The 20,461-nt window shown below is 42.8% G+C and overlaps 3 protein-coding genes across 36 annotated transcripts in view; all 3 read right to left on the reverse strand.

Annotated features, from left to right (window-relative positions):
- Window positions 1-20,461, reverse strand: part of LOC111576782 (protocadherin gamma-C5-like) — a 353,923-nt gene that overhangs the window by 171,722 nt on the left and 161,740 nt on the right. The window contains exon 1 of one of the 34 annotated variants that reach the window (XM_055016489.1): window positions 14,027-16,608. The exons of 29 other annotated variants lie outside the window; for them this stretch is intronic. In XM_055016489.1, coding sequence (XP_054872464.1) covers window positions 14,027-16,456 — 2,430 coding nt within the window. In that variant the 5' untranslated portion in view covers window positions 16,457-16,608. Of the gene's footprint in view, window positions 1-3,639; window positions 6,210-7,185; window positions 9,659-10,674; window positions 13,255-14,026; window positions 16,609-20,461 lie in introns of those variants that run through there. 4 more of the 34 variants (XM_035953950.2, XM_055016490.1, XM_055016491.1 and 1 more) reach the window with 4 other exon arrangements.
- Window positions 62-3,026, reverse strand: LOC111566339 (protocadherin gamma-A10-like). The gene has a single exon (XM_035946659.2). The coding sequence runs from the start codon at window positions 2,498-2,500 to the stop codon at window positions 62-64; it is 2,439 nt and encodes an 812-aa protein (XP_035802552.2). The 5' UTR covers window positions 2,501-3,026.
- Window positions 17,326-20,151, reverse strand: LOC129350338 (protocadherin gamma-A11-like). Its single transcript, XM_055016534.1, has one exon. It carries the CDS (start codon window positions 19,962-19,964, stop codon window positions 17,505-17,507), a length of 2,460 nt encoding a protein of 819 aa, XP_054872509.1. The 5' UTR covers window positions 19,965-20,151; the 3' UTR covers window positions 17,326-17,504.

Here is a 20,461-nt window from a genome sequence, read left to right on the forward strand (position 1 = left end):
AGAATGGTAGATTAACAAACCAACCTAGTACAGAACATTAGCAGTTGTATAAACAAAGAGTTTATATATTCCACCTCACCTCGAGAGGAGAGTCTGGTTCATCCAGGATGCTCTTCTCACTCTGCATCCGCTGCATCGTCCCTGAACAACTGGGATCCATGATCAACACGTTCTGACTACCAGCTCTGCCGAACTTACAGTCACTCTTTCTCGAGTCTGTCGTCCTGCACACCTCGTAATTGTACACGTGTTGGAGAGTCCCTGTTGTCCCCAAAGTGTCTGAGTAACGTGGAGGATAATATGGAATCACAGGCAGGTTGGAATGATACAGGATGCGAGACTGTCTCCATCTGTAGATTTTCACGGAGATAATAACCACCAAACACGTGATGAACAGGAAGGAGACCACAGCCAGAGCCAACACCAAGTAAAAAGTCAGGTTGTCATTGTACTCCTTGTCGTGTGGAAAGTCACTGAACTCCGACAGAACTTCAGGGAAGCTGTCTGCCACCGCCACGTTCACAATGACTGTAGCTGAACGAGAGGGCTGACCGTTGTCCTCCACTATAACACTCAGTCTCTGTTTCACTGCATCTTTATCACTCACTTGGCGGATGGTTCGGATCTCTCCATTCTGGGAGCCCACTTCAAACAGAGCCCTGTCTGTGGCTTTCTGCAGTTTATACGAAAGCCACGCATTCTGTCCAGAGTCCACATCAACAGCCACCACTTTGGTCACCAGATAGCCCACATCTGCTGAACGAGGCACCATTTCAGCCACCACAGAGCCACCAGTCTGGACTGGATACAGGACCTGAGGAGGGTTGTCGTTCTGATCCTGGACTATTATTCGAATTGTAGCCACTGAACTCAGAGGAGGAGATCCAGCATCACGAGCTGTTACGTTAAATTCGAACCACTTGATCTGTTCATAATCAAGCGATCTCACGGCATGAACGACTCCATTCTCGGAATTTACTGACACTAACGATGACACAGCTAATCCATTAATCTCTTTTTCCTCCAGAAAGTAAGAAACTCGAGCGTTTTGGCCCCAGTCGGCATCTCTGGCACTGAGAGCAAACACAGAAATTCCAGGAGAGTTGTTCTCTGGTACGGTCTTACTATATTCTGATTGACTGAATTTGGGTGGGTTGTCATTCACGTCAGACACCTTGACATTGATGTTTTTACTGCTGGTCAGAGGTGGAGAGCCTTGATCAGATACAGTTATCGTGATATTATACTCAGGGACACTCTCTCTGTCTAAGAAGTTGTCAGTTACTATGGTGTAATAACCTGTTAATGAAGACTCAATTTTGAAAGGTACGTCAGAGTTAATGGAGCACTTGACAATACCGTTACCATCAGAGTCTTCGTCATCCACGTTAACTACAGCTATAGTTGTACCTGGAGGAGAATCCTCAGATATCGAGTTGGAAAAAGACATGAGCTGTATTATAGGGACGTTGTCATTCTCATCAATTACTTGTATGATAACTTTGCACGTATCGGTATATCCTCCGTGGTCACTTGCCTGAACGTTAAGTTGGTAAGTCTTAGATTTTTCAAAGTCTAGTTTACCTGTAACTTTAATCTCTCCAGTTTTTACATTTAATGCAAAAAGCTGCTTCGCCTCTTTGGCGACGTGAGCTATGGAATACATTACCTCACCATAGTGCCCCTTATCTGCATCATTTGCACTAACAGTGGTCACCACCGTTCCTTCAGGAGAATTCTCCTTCACATCTGCTTTATAAACAGGCTGGCTGCACACTGGCGCATTATCGTTCGCATCTAGCACAGTAATATGAATACGCACTGTCCCTGATCTGTGTGGCTCACCACCATCTGAAGCAATCAACACCAGTGTGTGCGTCTCCTCCTTCTCTCGGTCTAACGGGGTTTGTAAAACCATTTCGATAAATCTGCCTCCATCAGGCTGGCTCTGTACTTCCAATTTGAAATTATCTAAAGGCTTAAGTGTGTATTTTTGAATGTCATTAATTCCAACATCAGGATCGTCTGCACCCTCTAGAGAGAAGCGAGTCCCCGATGCAGCATTCTCAACTATTTTCAAATTGATTTCATCTTTTGGGAACGACGGACTGTTATCATTAATGTCTATTACCTCCACTGTCACCCGATAAAGCTGGATTGGATTCTCTAAAATGACCTCGAAGCTGAAGCTGCAGGGCGTCGTCTTCCCACACAGTTCTTCTCGGTCGATTTGCTCTTTAATAACAAGAGTCCCTTTGTCTCGGTTTAAATCCACATACTGTCGGCTTCCTTTTGTAATAATACGAGCTTTACCTGATATCAGCCTCGCCACGTCCAAGCCTAAATCTCGAGCAATGTTTCCGACAAAAGAGCCCTCTGCCTGCTCCTCCGGTATGGAATACCGAGCCTGACCGCTCACCGAGCTCAGCTTCAACAGACAAAGAATGACAACCAGTGCCTGCCATCGGGACCTGCCAGCGATCATCCACATGAAAAACATCGTAAATCCACAGATGCAGATGCAGTGATGTCTTCAGTGCAAGCCGAATGAAAGTAAATCCACAAATTGAGAAGGTAATAGTAATACCAGCAAAGAAAATACACGATCGATTCCACACGGTGAATGTTGACGGATCAGACCGTCGTCTCACCAAGCAGCCAAACACTGAATAGAGTTAAAGGGGTGGATCGCTGCACTGCCTGTTTGGACTGTTAGTCAGTGATGAATCAACAGCGGCGCTCAGAGCCCACCCACGGTAATGTATCGTAATGTCTCTGCTGAACACAGAGCTGGGAAACGTTAAAATGTTGCATTTAAAACTCAATTACACTCTTCGTTATTTCAGTAAAACACCGGGGAATAAATGTCAACATATAAGAGCACTGTGGTCTTACAGTGACTGGAACGTGTTCGACAAGAGTAGGGTAGGAGTAAGATGACAGTGAAGTCATGTTGTTTTCAAATTTATTGCAAACTCTGTCCCCGTATGGTCACAGTTGATGCTTCCTGGTCAAACACTGGTAAATATATCAAGAGCAAACTGCAAAATAATTAACAGTGAATGTTAACGAGACATAGAAATATCTCAATAACTTAATATTAATCTGACATCCGGGGGAAAACCAGGAAAAGTGGCAAATGTGTTTTCTGGCTGTTTTTGTTTTCAGTTGTCAAATCAGATTTCTTTTTTTCAATAAAAGAATGCGTACAGTTCCTTCTCTTACTGTAGCACAATTACTGTTTTTTTTTTTTTAAAGAGACCCTGAGTAGAGCAGTGTATTCAGAGATACAAAGGTTTTATGAACATTTCAAAATCTTGCAATATGGTGAATGTTCTTGATATTGGCTTTGATGTTAACTGTAACAGCTTAGGGATGTCTGATTAGGTGTGGAAGTGGTTCGTGTGATTTTACGTAAAATGTTAATTTCATTTCATTTGTCGAACTAAAGCAATTAATTAAACGTATTATTTGCATTCACAAGTTGTAAAGAAACTCTTTCAACATGAAGCCATCAACCGTTTCAGCACCAGGGACAGTGACACTGAGCCATGACTGCCCCAACTGTGCATTACACTCAGTATAGTGAAAGAAAACACGTGATAAAAGGGAGAAACAAAGAATAAGTTTATCACTCACCAGAGTAGACATTTGAGAACAGTTGCCTGACACTTGTTTTTCCAATTGTGGAGCATCAGTCCCATCTCCATCCACACTCACTAGACTCTGACTCATTGGTTGCATATATTTCATGTCACTCTTTCTCGAGTCTGTCGTCCTGCACACCTCGTAATTGTACACGTGCTGGAGAGTCCCTGTTGTCCCCAAAGTGTCTGAGTAACGTGGAGGATAATATGGAATCACAGGCAGGTTGGAATGATACAGGATGCGAGACTGTCTCCATCTGTAGATTTTCACTGAGATAATAACCACCAAACACGTGATGAACAGGAAGGAGACCACAGCCAGAGCCAACACCAAGTAAAAAGTCAGGTTGTCACTGTACTCCTTGTCGTGTGGAAAGTCACTGAACTCCGACAGAACTTCAGGGAAGCTGTCCGCCACCGCCACGTTCACAATGACTGTAGCTGAACGGGAGGGCTGCCCGTTGTCCTCCACTATAACACTCAGTCTCTGTTTCACTGCATCTTTATCACTCACTTGGCGGATGGTTCGGATCTCTCCATTCTGGGAGCCCACTTCAAACAGAGCCCTGTCTGTGGCTTTCTGCAGTTTATACGACAGCCACGCATTCTGTCCAGAGTCCACATCAACAGCCACCACTTTGGTCACCAGATAGCCCACATCTGCTGAACGAGGCACCATTTCAGCCACCACAGATCCTCCAGTCTGGACTGGATACAGGACCTGAGGAGGGTTGTCGTTCTGGTCCTGGACTATTATTCGAACTGTGGCCACCGAACTCAGAGGAGGAGATCCAGCATCACGAGCTGTTACGTTAAATTCAAACCACTTGATCTGTTCATAATCAAGCGATCTCACTGCATGAATGACTCCATTCTCGGAATTTACTGACACTAACGATGACACAGCTAATCCATTAATCTCTTTTTCCTCCAGAAAGTAAGAAACTCGAGCGTTTTGGCCCCAGTCGGCATCTCTGGCACTGAGAGCAAACACAGAAATTCCAGGAGAGTTGTTCTCTGGTACTGTCTTACTATATTCTGATTGACTGAATTTGGGTGGGTTGTCATTCACGTCAGACACCTTGACATTGATGTTTTTACTGCTGGTCAGAGGTGGAGAGCCTTGATCAGATACAGTTATCGTGATATTATACTCAGGGACACTCTCTCTGTCTAAGAAGTTGTCAGTTACTATGGTGTAATAACCTGTTAATGAAGACTCAATTTTGAAAGGTACGTCAGAGTTAATGGAGCACTTGACAATACCGTTACCATCAGAGTCTTCGTCATCCACGTTAACTACAGCTATAGTTGTACCTGGAGGAGAATCCTCAGATATCGAGTTGGAAAAAGACATGAGTTGTATTGAAGGGATGTTGTCATTCTCATCAATTACTTGAATTATAACTTTGCACATATCAGTATATCCTCCGTGGTCACTTGCCTGAACGTTTAGTTGGTAAGTCTTATATTTTTCAAAGTCTAGTTTACCTGTAACTTTAATCTCTCCAGTTTTAACATTTACTGCAAAAAGCTGCTTCGCCTCCTTGGCGATATGAGGAAGAGAAAATGTAACCTCCCCATTGATTCCTTTATCTGCATCTTTCGCACTAACAGTGGTGACCAATGTTCCTTCAGGAGAATTCTCCTTCACATCTGCTTTATAAACAGGCTGGCTGCACACTGGCGCATTATCGTTCGCATCTAGCACAGTAATATGAATACGCACTGTCCCTGATCTGTGTGGCTCACCACCATCTGAAGCAATCAACACCAGTGTGTGCGTCTCCTCCTTCTCTCGATCTAACGGGGTTTGTAAAACCATTTCGATAAATCTGCCTCCATCAGGCTGGCTCTGTACCTCCAATTTGAAATTATCTAAAGGCTTAAGTGTGTATTTTTGAATGTCATTAGTACCAACATCAGGATCGTCTGCACTCACTAAAGAGAAACGAGTTCCTGATGCCAGACTTTCAACAAATTTCAGATTGATTTCATCCTTTGGGAACGACGGACTGTTATCATTAATGTCTATTACCTCCACTGTCACCCGATAAAGCTGGATTGGATTTTCTAAAATGACCTCGAAGCTGAAGCTGCAGGGCGTCGTCTTCCCACACAGTTCTTCTCGGTCGATTCGCTCTTTAATAACAAGAGTCCCTTTGTCTCGGTTTAAATCCACATACTGTCGGCTTCCTTTTGTAATAATACGAGCTTTACCTGATATCAGCCTCGCCACGTCCAAGCCTAAATCTCGAGCAATGTTTCCGACAAAAGAGCCCTCTGCCTGCTCCTCCGGTATGGAATACCGAGCCTGACCGCTCACCGAGCTCAGCTTCAACAGACAAAGAATGACAACCAGTGCCTGCCATCGGGACCTGCCAGCGATCATCCACATGAAAAACATCGTAAATCCACAGATGCAGATGCAGTGATGTCTTCAGTGCAAGCCGAATGAAAGTAAATCCACAAATTGAGAAGGTAATAGTAATACCAGCAAAGAAAATACACGATCGATTCCACACGGTGAATGTTGACGGATCAGACCGTCGTCTCACCAAGCAGCCAAACACTGAATAGAGTTAAAGGGGTGGATCGCTGCACTGCCTGTTTGGACTGTTAGTCAGTGATGAATCAACAGCGGCGCTCAGAGCCCACCCACGGTAATGTATCGTAATGTCTCTGCTGAACACAGAGCTGGGAAACGTTAAAATGTTGCATTTAAAACTCAATTACACTCTTCGTTATTTCAGTAAAACACCGGGGAATAAATGTCAACATATAAGAGCACTGTGGTCTTACAGTGACTGGAACGTGTTCGACAAGAGTAGGGTAGGAGTAAGATGACAGTGAAGTCATGTTGTTTTCAAATTTATTGCAAACTCTGTCCCCGTATGGTCACAGTTGATGCTTCCTGGTCAAACACTGGTAAATATATCAAGAGCAAACTGCAAAATAATTAACAGTGAATGTTAACGAGACATAGACAAATTTCAGTGACTTAATGATAATCTGACATGCGGGGGAAAACCAGGAAAAGTGGCAAATGTGTTTTCTGGCTGTTTTTGTTTTCAGTCGTCAAATCAGATTTTTTTTTCAATAAAATAATTTTTACAGTTCCTTCTCTTACTGTAGCACAATTACTGTTTTCTTAACGAGACCCTGAGTAGAGCAATGTATTCAGCCATACAAAGGTTATATGAACATTTCAAAATCTTGCATTATGGTGAATGTTCTTGATATTGGCTTTGATGTTAAATGAAACAGCTTAGGGATGTCTGATTAGGAGTGGAAGTGGTTTGTGTGATTTTATGTACAATGTTGATTTCATGTCATTTGTTGAACTAGAGCAATTAATTAAACGTATTATTTGCATTCACAAGTTGTAAAGAAACTCCTTCAACATGAAGCCATCAACCGTTTCAGCACCAGGGACAGTGACACTGAGCCATGACTGCCCCAACTGTGCATTACACTCAGTATAGTAAAAGAAAACACACTATAAAAGAGAGAAACAAGGAATAAGTTTATCACTCACCAGAGCAGACATTTGAGAACAGTTGCCTGACAGTTGCTTTTCCAATTGTTGAGCATCAGTCCCATCTCCATCCACACTCACTAGACTTTGACTCATCGGTTGCATATATTTCATGTCACTCTTTCTCGAGTCTGTCGTCCTGCACACCTCGTAATTGTACACATGTTGGAGAGTCCCTGTTGTCCCCAAAGTGTCTGAGTAACGTGGAGGATAATATGGAATCACAGGCAGGTTGGAATGATACAGGATGCGAGACTGTCTCCATCTGTAGATTTTCACTGAGATAATAACCACCAAACACGTGATGAACAGGAAGGAGACCACAGCCAGAGCCAACACCAAGTAAAAAGTCAGGTTGTCATTGTACTCCTTGTCGTGTGGAAAGTCACTGAACTCCGACAGAACTTCAGGGAAACTGTCCGCCACCGCCACGTTCACAATGACTGTAGCTGAACGAGAGGGCTGACCGTTGTCCTCCACTATAACACTCAGTCTCTGTTTCACTGCATCTTTATCACTCACTTGGCGGATGGTTCGGATCTCTCCATTCTGGGAGCCCACTTCAAACAGAGCCCTGTCTGTGGCTTTCTGCAGTTTATACGACAGCCACGCATTCTGTCCAGAGTCCACATCAACAGCCACCACTTTGGTCACCAGATAGCCCACATCTGCTGAACGAGGCACCATTTCAGCCACCACAGAGCCACCAGTCTGGACTGGATACAGGACCTGAGGAGGGTTGTCGTTCTGGTCCTGGACTATTATTCGAACTGTGGCCACCGAACTCAGAGGAGGAGATCCAGCATCACGAGCTGTTACGTTAAATTCGAACCACTTGATCTGTTCATAATCAAGCGATCTCACGGCATGAACGACTCCATTCTCGGAATTTACTGACACTAACGATGACACAGCTAATCCATTAATCTCTTTTTCCTCCAGAAAGTAAGAAACTCGAGCGTTTTGGCCCCAGTCGGCATCTCTGGCACTGAGAGCAAACACAGAAAATCCAGGAGAGTTGTTCTCTGGTACTGTCTTACTATATTCTGATTGACTGAATTTGGGTGGGTTGTCATTCACGTCAGACACCTTGACATTGATGTTTTTACTGCTGGTCAGAGGTGGAGAGCCTTGATCAGATACAGTTATAGTGATATTATACTCAGGGACACTCTCTCTGTCTAAGAAGTTGTCAGTTACTATGGTGTAATAACCTGTTAAAGAAGAGTCAATTTTGAAAGGTACGTCAGAGTTAATAGAGCACTTGACAATACCGTTACCATCAGAGTCTTCGTCATCCACGTTAACTACAGCTATAGTTGTACCTGGAGGAGAATCCTCAGATATCGAGTTGGAAAAAGACATGAGCTGTATTGAAGGGATGTTGTCATTCTCATCAATTACTTGAACGATAACTTTGCACGTATCAGTAAATCCTCCGTGGTCACTGGCCTGAACGTTTAGTTGATAAGTCTTAGATTTTTCAAAGTCTAGTTTACCTGTAACCTTAATCTCTCCAGTTTTTACATTCAATGCAAACAGCTGCTTTGCATCTTTGCCGATATGAGGGATAGAAAATGTAACCTCGCCATTGACACCTTTATCTGCATCATTCGCACTAACAGTGGTGACCAATGTTCCTTCAGGAGAATTCTCCTTCACATCTGCTTTATAAACAGGCTGGCTGCACACTGGCGCATTATCGTTCGCATCTAGCACAGTAATATGAATACGCACTGTCCCTGATCTGTGTGGCTCACCACCATCTGAAGCAATCAACACCAGTGTGTGCGTCTCCTCCTTCTCTCGGTCTAACGGGGTTTGTAAAACCATTTCGATAAATCTGCCTCCATCAGGCTGGCTCTGTACCTCCAATTTGAAATTATCTAAAGGCTTAAGTGTGTATTTTTGAATGTCATTAGTTCCAACATCAGGATCGTCAGCACTCACCAAAGAAAAGCGAGTCCCTGATGCAGCATTCTCAGCAATTTTCAAATTGATTTCGTTCTTTGGGAACGACGGACTGTTATCATTAATGTCTATTACCTCCACTGTCACCCGATAAAGCTGGATTGGATTCTCTAAAATGACCTCGAAGCTGAAGCTGCAGGGCGTCGTCTTCCCACACAGTTCTTCTCGGTCGATTTGCTCTTTAATAACAAGAGTCCCTTTGTCTCGGTTTAAATCCACATACTGTCGGCTTCCTTTTGTAATAATACGAGCTTTACCTGATATCAGCCTCGCCACGTCCAAGCCTAAATCTCGAGCAATGTTTCCGACAAAAGAGCCCTCTGCCTGCTCCTCCGGTATGGAATACCGAGCCTGACCGCTCACCGAGCTCAGCTTCAACAGACAAAGAATGACAACCAGTGCCTGCCATCGGGACCTGCCAGCGATCATCCACATGAAAAACATCGTAAACCCAAAGATGAAGACGCAGTGATGCCTTCAGTGCCAGAATGATGAAAACAAATCCACAAATTGAGAAGGTAATAGTAATACCAGCTAAGAAAATACACGACAGATTTCACACGGTAAAATGTTCACGGATCAGACCGTCGTCTCACCAAGCAGCCAAACACTGAACAGAGTTAAAGGGGTGGATCGGTGCACTGCCTGTTTGGACTGTTAGTCAGTAATGAATCAACAGCGGCGCTCAGAGCCCATCCACAGTAATGTATGTGGTTTACACAGCTGGGAAGTTTTGAAATATTTGACTAAAAAGTCAAGGAGACTTTCTTTTTTCAAAATAAAATATCAGGGATAAAGATCTACACAAAGAAACAACAAATGAAGTCTATGCTCATTCAGTGGGCAGCGATCTAAAGAGTAAGGCGAATGCGAATTCACATTGTTCCAAATATATGCAAACTCAGCTATGTTAGGTTCACAGCAGATACTCTCAGGTGAACAAGGACAAAGATCTTTAAGAATAACTGCATAAAACAGTCATTTAAATATGAACAAAAAGCAGTGGATAATAAAATAGTGACAGATAATCGAGAAAGGGGGAAAGAACCATGACTTGTGATACATATATTTTCTGGTCTGTCTGTGTTGTTTTCTCTTGAAAGTGACTGTGGTCGTCCTTTACTGACTGTAACACAATCGCTGTGTTCTTATGTAGACCTCTAGAATATCAATTTTATCAGAGTTACAAAGCTTAAATGAAAGTTAAGATAAACTCTTACATTAGATTACAAACTCTTACTATTGCGAGATTTACCATTATCTTAATTTTAACGAGGAGGTTTTCCAGAAGCAACACTTGGACTGTGGGCTTTGCTTTGTTAAAGTTAAGCTATTTATTTATTTTACCGACAAATGTATAGTTTCCATTCAAAACAAGACGTTAAAATACTTGAAAAACACTCCATTCAGTGTTTCAGCACCAAGGACAGCGACAATGAGCCGTTCCACTTTCTCTTATCTGACAAACAGAAAAACACATGACAAAATGCAGGAATACAGATTAAAGATATCACTCACCAAAGTAGACATTCGAGAACAGTTGCCTGACAGTTGCTTTTCCAATTGTGGTGCATCAGTCCCATCTCCATCTACACTCACTAAACTCTGACTCATCGGTTGCATATATTTGATGTCACTCTTTCTGGAGTCTGTCGTCCTGCACACCTCGTAATTGTACACGTGTTGGAGAGTCCCTGTTGTCCCCAAAGTGTCTGAGTAACGTGGAGGATAATATGGAATCACAGGCAGGTTGGAATGATACAGGATGCGAGACTGTCTCCATCTGTAGATTTTCACTGAGATAATAACCACCAAACACGTGATGAACAGGAAGGAGACCACAGCCAGAGCCAACACTAAGTAAAAAGTCAGGTTGTCATTGTACTCCTTGTCGTGTGGAAAGTCACTGAACTCTGACAGAATTTCAGGGAAGCTGTCCGCCACCGCCACGTTCACGATGACTGTAGCTGAACGAGAGGGCTGACCGTTGTCCTCCACTATAACACTCAGTCTCTGTTTCACTGCATCTTTGTCACTCACTTGGCGGATGGTTCGGATCTCTCCATTCTGGGAGCCCACTTCAAACAGAGCCCTGTCTGTGGCTTTCTGCAGTTTATACGACAGCCACGCATTCTGTCCAGAGTCCACATCAACAGCCACCACTTTGGTCACCAGATAGCCCACATCTGCTGAACGAGGCACCATTTCAGCCACCACAGAGCCACCAGTCTGGACTGGATACAGAACCTGAGGAGGGTTGTCGTTCTGGTCCTGGATCGTGATTTTCACTGTCACATTGCTGCTGAGTGGAGGAGAGCCTCCATCCTGCGCTTTCACAGTGAGTGAAAACTCTTTAATTTGTTCATAATCAAAGGAACGAACCGCATGTAAAACTCCAGTTTCGGAATTAACGGACACATAGTTAGACACCGGACTACCACTTATGTGTGTGTCCCCCAGGAAATAGGAGACTCTTGCGTTTTGATTCCAGTCTGAGTCCTGCGCATTGACAGAAGTGATTGACATTCCAGGTGAATTATTCTCTGTAACGTAAGCAGAATACGATGCTTTATCAAACAACGGACCATTATCGTTTACGTCAGAGACTTTAAGCTGTAACGTGACGGAGCTAGAAAGAGGAGGAGTACCTGAGTCTGTGGCTATTATTGTAATATCGTATTCAGAAGTAGTCTCTCTATCAAAATGCTGATCTGCCACCAAATTATAGTAGTTGGTTAATGAAGACTGAATTCTGAACGGAAGCGTTTTGTCTATAGCACAGTTTATCTGTCCATTTTTCTCTGAATCCGCGTCTCTGACGTTTACAACAGCTATAGTAGTACCGAGAGGAGCATCTTCTGATATTATATTGGAATATGACATGAGATTTATAACTGGAACGTTGTCATTGATGTCGCTTATATCAATTAAAATTTTACTGGTCCCAGTTAAACCTCCTCGATCCCTTGCCTCTAATCTGAGCTCATATTTTTTCTCTTTTTCATAGTCTATAAGTCCAGCAACTGATATGACACCCGTGTTTTCATCGATACTAAATATGTCAACAGTACTGCCTCTTATTTTTGCAAAGCTGAAAATTACCTCCCCATTACTGCCAATATCTGCATCAGTAGCCTTGACTGTTGTAATATAAGTCCCCTTTGGGGCGTTTTCCACGACGACAGCCCTGTAAATTGACTGATTGAATACGGGAGCATTATCGTTTACGTCTAAAACGGATACATGTATATTTACAGTACCAGATCTCTGTGGGTTTCCACCGTCTACAGCTATTACTTTGAGAGAGAGACTGGGGTGTTCCTCTCTGTCTAATGGCTTCTGCAGCACCAGTTCAGCGTATTTACTGCCATCTGGATTCGCATGTTGTTTCAAAATGAAATAATTATTGGGAGATAGAATGTAATTTTGCAACGCGTTCAGCCCAACGTCAGGATCAACTGCGCTTTCGACAGGAAATTTTGACCCAGTTGTAGCAGATTCGCTCGTTTCAAAGTGGATGTCTTTATTCGGAAAGAAAGGAGCATTATCATTTATGTCTAAAATTTCAACAGTGACGCGGTGAAGTTCGATTGGATTTTCTAAAATTATTTCGAAGCTGAGGCTGCATGGTGTCACGTCTCCGCAGAGCTGCTCTCGGTCGATTCTCTCATTCACGACCAGAATCCCTTTGTCTGTCTTCAGCTCGGTGTACTGGATGTTTTCTCCGCTCACGATACGTGCACGGCCTGAGCGGAGTCTTTTCAGATCCAGACCGAGGTCTTGAGCTACATTTCCAACAACGGAGCCCTTTTTCAACTCCTCTGGGATAGAATAACGAATCTGACCAGCCGCTCGATCTCCCATAAAAGAAAGCAATACGAGAATTACCATTTTCCATCGCAACATACAAAGCAATCGCCATCTTACGTTTCTAGGGCAGAGTTGGATTCGGGTTGCCATATCACACAAAGAAGATCTTGACAAATGATGCGTCCTCACTTGAAAAAAAGATAAACACGACCGTAAAGTCCACCTTAAAATGTAGAGTTTAAAATAACAGCGGGGTCCTTGTATATTCCAGAGAGAAAAGTGTAGAGAATTCCCTCTTCACGCCCTGATCTCACACGAAGGACAATATTTCTAGAGTCATGCTATAATACGTAAGTGAGGGAGGTGAGGACTGGCTGTTACCACGAAAATTGTTTTGCTGACCAACAGCGTCGCTTAGAGTTCAAACCCTGAACTCTTTGCACTGGAGTTTAAAGCCCAAACATTTTCTTTGCATTTGAATATAGAGGACAGCGGATTGTTGTTTTGGTTATGTTGAAATAGCATACGTCACAGGAGGGCTAAACTAGCAGCAGGGGAAACATGACAATAACTGCAATGTCATCCCATCAAATGTTGTGCTCATCATGATATTGAATGTGTCCCCTCTCTAAGCAATAAATGAGCAATAAAGAGCAAAATATAAGGGATTCAAACAAGAAGCCTCACGAATGCAAAAATTAAAAAACTATTAAAGCAGAGCAGAACAAAGAACAAAAGTGTGTCGAATGATTATTAAGATCATATTAAATGTAGTAACTTAACTCTGTTCACCATTTTAAACAAAAACAAGTTAAGAGTCAGTGAATACAGAATACAGAGTTGGATGCACTGAATTAAGTGAACCACTAACACTGCTCTCTTTTTTTGCACATTTATCAGTTTAAGGATTTAATCCCAGAGTTCTGTGAATAGTTTTAGATTGACAGTTGCTTGAGTTTAAATATACTGTATACAGTAAAGAGCAGCAAGGAAACAGTGTACATTGTGGGCGCAGAGCACCAGACTGTATGTTTGAGTTTTGTGATTAAACTGAACTAACCTCAAGAGGAGAATCCGGTTCATCCAGGATGCTCTTCTTACTCTGCATCCGCTGCATCGTCCCTGAACAACTGGGATCCATGATCAACACGTTCTGACTACCAGCTCTGCCAAACTTACAGTCACTCTTTCTGGAGTCTGTCGTCCTGCACACCTCGTAATTGTACACGTGTTGGAGAGTCCCTGTTGTCCCCAAAGTGTCTGAGTAACGTGGAGGATAATATGGAATCACAGGCAGGTTGGAATGATACAGGATGCGAGACTGTCTCCATCTGTAGATTTTCACTGAGATAATAACCACCAAACACGTGACGAACAGGAAGGAGACAACAGCCAGAGCCAACACCAAGTAAAAAGTCACGTTGTCATTGTACTCCTTGTCGTGTGGAAAGTCACTGAACTCCGACAGAACTTCAGGGAAGCTGTCCGCCACCGCCACGTTCACAATGACTGTAGCTGAACGAGAGGGCTGACCGTTGTCCTCCACTATAACACTCAGTCTCTGTTTCACTGCATCTTTATCACTCACTTGGCGGATGGTTCGGATCTCTCCATTCTGGGAGCCCACTTCAAACAGAGCCCTGTCTGTGGCTTTCTGCAGTTTATACGACAGCCACGCATTCTGTCCAGAGTCCACATCAACAGCCACCACTTTGGTCACCAGATAGCCCACATCTGCTGAACGAGGCACCATTTCAGCCACCACAGAGCCACCAGTCTGGACTGGATACAGAACCTGAGGAGGGTTGTCATTCTGGTCCTGGATCATGATTTTCACTGTCACATTGCTGCTGAGAGGAGGAGAGCCTCCATCCTGCGCTTTCACAACTAACTGAAGCTCTTTAATTTGTTCATAATCAAATGAGCGCACCGCATGTACGACTCCGCTCTCTGCATTTACAGAAACATATTCAGAAATTGAAGATCCGCCTTTGTCATTAACATCCAGAATATAAGAGATACGAGCGTTCTGGTTTTCATCGGAATCTTTGGCTGTAATAGTGAGAAGAGAAATGCCTGGGGAGTTATTCTCTGCTACAAACGCCTTATACACACTTTGTAAAAATGCTGGAGCATTATCATTCACATCAGAGACCTTCAAAGTAAAGGTCTTTTTTGCTGAGAGAGGAGGAACTCCTGCATCTGTTGCAACAACAGTAATGTTATATTCTGAGACACTTTCACGGTCTAACACAGTATCGGTTACCAAAGTATAGTAATTTCTTAAATTGGATTTGATCTTGAAGGGGGCATTTTGCTCGATTCGACAGTTCACTTGTCCATTGTCACCTGAGTCGAGATCTTTCACATTTATGATGCCAATAGTTGTGCCAGGAGGAGAATCCTCTGACACAGGACTAGTGAATGACATGACGCTGATAGTAGGAGCGTTATCATTGACATCAATTACTTCAATTATTACTTTACTTGAATCTGTCAAGCCTCCCTGATCTCTTGCATCAATTCTGAGCTCATATTTTTTGTCCTTTTCAAAATCTATCAAGCCTGAAGCAGATAGTGCACCAGAGAATTGATCTATGGACAACAAATCAGCTATATTGCTCTTTACATTTGAAATAGAATATGTAATGTAACCATTTGAGCCACCATCTGCGTCTGTAGCATTAACAGTAACAATACTGGTCCCCTTTGCTGCATTTTCAATGACCGTAGCCTTATAAACAGACTGGTTAAAAACAGGAGCATTGTCATTTGCATCTAAAACTTTTATCTCTATATTTACTGTGCCAGATCTTCGCGGATTCGCACCATCTACTGCTATGAGCTTTAAAGACAGATGAGGTACCTCCTCTCGGTCCAGCTGCTTCTGAAGCACCATCTCTGCATATTTACTGCCGTCTGGATTTACGTGCTGCTTCAAAACGAAATTGTCGTTTGGGGATAAAACATAATTTTGCAGTCCATTGACGCCGACATCGGGGTCCTCTGCACTGTCTAACACAAATCGAGCACCGAGGTTAGCGGACTCACTGATGTCTAACATAATATCTGTTTTCTTGAATACCGGAGGATGGTCGTTCACATCCAACACTTCGATTGTGATGGGGTGTAGCTCCATTGGATTTTCTAAAATCATTTCAAAGCTGAAACTGCACGGTGTCACGTCTCCGCAAAGCTGCTCCCGGTCGATTCTCTCATTCACGACTAAAACCCCTTTGTCTGTCTTCAGCTCCGTGTATTGGATGCTCTCTCCGGTCACGATACGGGCTCGACCAGAGCGGAGCCGTTTCAGATCCAATCCAAGGTCTTGCGCTATGTTACCGATTAAAGAGCCTTTTTTCATCTCTTCTGGAATAGAGTAGCGAATCTGAGCAGCGACAACATTCAACCAGAAAAGCAACAAAAGAACCATTACCCGCAGAGAACCGAAACACAAACGCCATTTGCAGGGTGATTGCTGGTGCGCCATACTAGAAAGAGATATTTTCCGAGAACAACGTAAACGAAATCCTCCGGTCTAAATTCAATATCATCCACTGCCGCAGATGTGTGTGGTTCATGAATCCCAAAAAAGAGAGAAAGGGCCGTTAAACACGATCCTGTCCGAGTTGTAGACGTTTCCTGCGATCTCACTAAGCTTGCTTCAGCCTGATTTTACAAAGAACGCCCCTGAACTGCAAAGGAGAGATAATGGCACATATTTTCTTCTTGTTGAACAGCGTCACTTAGAGTCCAAAATGTGAACACCAAATGGTTGTAGTGGGTATCCAAAGCAAACTTAAAATGGTGTGTATTGTTGTCTATAGGATGGCAAGCGACAAAAAAAATAAATAAAATAAAATAAAAAGAGGACAAATCGACCAAAATCGATAAAACCATGTATGTATGTATGTATGTATGTATGTACACTACCAGTAAAAAGTATGGACATGCCTTCTCATTCAGTGGTTATTATTTAATTATTTTATACATTGTAGATTAACACTGAAGACATCAAAACTATGAAAGAATACATATGAAATTATGTTGTAAACAAAAAACTGATAATGTTCAGTATTAATCTACAATGAAGAAAATAATACACATTAAAAAAAGTATTGAATGAGAAGATCTGTCCAAACTTCTGACAGGTATTGTATGGATGGATGGATGTGATTGTTATTATTATTATTATTATTATTATTATTATTATTATTATTATTATTATTATTATTATTATTATTATTATTATTATTATTATTATTATTAGCCCATCATTGTTGTGTTGTTGTGTTTTTTAGTTTAGTAGTAGTAGCAGCGACAAAATAAAGTTTCTTGCATGCATTTCTGCTTACAAGTTGTAAAAAAAAGGGGGGGGAGGGAGGGTTGTCGGGCAAAAGCAGTCAGCTAAGGATGAGCTGTCCACCCCTGCGGTAATGAAAAAAGCTGAAAGTACTTGACCCCAGCTAACGTGGAATCAATCATCTCTTAGAAATTGTTTTCAGTACAGAACATGAGCAGTTGTATAAACAAAGAGTTTATATATTGCACCTCACCTCCAGAGGAGAGTCTGGTTCATCCAGGATGCTCTTCTCACGCTGCATCCGCTGCATCGTCCCTGAACAACTGGGATCCATGATCAGAACGTTCTGACTACCAGCTCTGCCGAACTTACAGTCACTCTTTCTCGAGTCTGTCGTCCTGCACACCTCGTAATTGTACACGTGTTGGAGAGTCCCTGTTGTCCCCAAAGTGTCTGAGTAACGTGGAGGATAATATGGAATCACAGGCAGGTTGGAATGATACAGGATGCGAGACTGTCTCCATCTGTAGATTTTCACTGAAATAATAACCACCAAACACGTGATGAACAGGAAGGAGACCACAGCCAGAGCCAACACCAAGTAAAAAGTCAGGTTGTCATTGTACTCCTTGTCGTGTGGAAAGTCACTGAACTCCGACAGAACTTCAGGGAAACTGTCCGCCACCGCCACGTTCACAATGACTGTAGCTGAACGAGAGGGCTGCCCGTTGTCCTCCACTATAACACTCAGTCTCTGTTTCACTGCATCTTTATCACTCACTTGGCGGATGGTTCGGATCTCTCCATTCTGGGAGCCCACTTCAAACAGAGCCCTGTCTGTGGCTTTCTGCAGTTTATACGACAGCCACGCATTCTGTCCAGAGTCCACATCAACAGCCACCACTTTGGTCACCAGATAGCCCACATCTGCTGAACGAGGCACCATTTCAGCCACCACAGAGCCACCAGTCTGGACTGGATATAGGACCTGAGGAGGGTTGTCGTTCTGGTCCTGGATCGTCATTTTCACTGTCACATTGCTGCTGAGTGGAGGAGAGCCTCCATCCTGCGCTTTCACTACAAAAATTAACTGTTTGATTTGCTCATAATCAAATGAGCGCACTGCGTGTACAACTCCACTCTCTGCATTTACAGAAACAGATTCAGAAATAGGAGATCCACCGATATTACTGTCCTCCAGAATATAGGATATGCGGGCGTTCTGGTTTTCATCGGGGTCATTAGCCCTGATCACGAGAACAGAAACGCCTGGAGAATTATTCTCCGTGATGAAAGTATTGTAAACACTGTGTGAAAACGCTGGAGCATTATCATTCACATCAGAGACCTTCAAATTAAAGGTTCGTTTTGCTGAGAGAGGAGGAACTCCGGCATCTGTTGCAACAATAGTAATGTTATATTCTGAGACACTTTCACGGTCCAACACAGTATCTGTTACCAAAGTGTAGTAATTTCTTAAATTAGATTTAATCTTGAAGGGTGAATTTTGCTCGATTCGACAGTTTACTTGTCCATTATCACGTGAATCCAGGTCTTTCACATTTATGATGCCAATAGTTGTGCCAGGAGGAGAATCCTCTGACACAGGACTAGTGAATGACATGACGCTGATGGTAGGAGCGTTATCATTAACATCAGTTACTTCAATTATTACTTTACTTGAATCTGTCAAGCCTCCCTGATCTCTTGCATCAATTCTCAGTTCGTACTTTTTGTCTTTTTCATAGTCAACAGAACCTTTTATTAAAATTACGCCAGTTTTCTCATCAATCATAAACAAGTCACTGAGACCACTGTTAAGATCTGAAAAATAATAACTCACGATACTATTTGACCCGAAGTCTGCGTCACTAGCATTAACAGTGGTAACGTAAGTATCTCTGGCAGAGTTTTCCATCACTGTAGCTTTGTACACAGACTGATTGAATACAGGTGCATTATCATTAACATCAAGAACGGCGATATCTATATTCACTGTACCAGATCTCTGCGGAGTCCCACCGTCGACTGCTATGAGCTTCAGAGTGAGAATAGGATTTGTCTCTCTGTCTAACGGCTTCTGAAGCACCATCTCTGCGTATTTCTTGCCATCTGCATTCGCGTTTTGTTTCAGAATAAAATAATCATTTTCAGTCAACAGATATTCTTTGAGTCCGTTAACACCCACATCTGGGTCTTCTGCACTTGTCAAGGAAAAACGAGCCCCGGTGTTTGCTATTTCGCTGATTTCAAAGCTGATGCTACTTCTTTTAAAAGTAGGCGAATGATCATTTATATCTGTAATTTCAACTGTGATTTGATGCAACTCCATAGGATTTTCTAAAATCACCTCAAAGCTGAAACTGCACGGTGTCACGTCTCCACAAAGCTGCTCCCGGTCGATTCTCTCATTCACGACTAGAATCCCTTTGTCTGACTTCAGCTCCGTGTACTGGATGCTCTCTCCGGTCACGATACGGGCCCGACCGGAGCGGAGCCGTTTCAAATCCAAACCGAGGTCCTGTGCAACATTACCGATTAAAGAGCCTTTCTTCATCTCCTCTGGGATTGAATATCGGATGTGTCCGGTCACCAAATGAGTGACAGAAAAAAGGAGGAACAGAATCCGCCAATTCTGTCCGCAGCCAAAACGCCATTTTACCCACACGGCGTCATGTCTGATTCCACACGCCATGGCAAAAGAAAAACGATCCAAAAACGATTTCTATCCTGAAAAATACATCCAATGTACCAACAGACACAAATGATGTCGTTTCAAATTAATCCATATATCGGAATATAGATATCTGTTTTCTCCTATCGCCAGCCTATATAATGCACACTGTCTCCTTTTCTCTCAGAGGCCACGGTGGTAAGGGAGGGGACTGTGTGGTAATGTGGTGGAAAACACGTTGTATTGACCAACAGCGTCGCTTAGAGTCCAGAATCAGTAACACAGTGCAACAAATACTTATGCTGAGAAACACTGTGGTTGAAAACAGTGGATAAAATCAAATAACCTCAAAGTATGTCAACACTGTATTACGCTACATTACTCTTCAACGCAAAACAATTACACCATAACCTCTGAATCGAAAAAAAAAATCTCCCCTGGTTATGTAATTACTTCTAAGAAACCTGAATAAAAAGTGCATTGCAATGCAAGGTCACACAAATGAACATCATGGTATG

This window comes from Amphiprion ocellaris, chromosome 13 (assembly GCF_022539595.1).
Source record: "Amphiprion ocellaris isolate individual 3 ecotype Okinawa chromosome 13, ASM2253959v1, whole genome shotgun sequence".
Taxonomy (NCBI): domain Eukaryota; kingdom Metazoa; phylum Chordata; class Actinopteri; family Pomacentridae; genus Amphiprion; species Amphiprion ocellaris.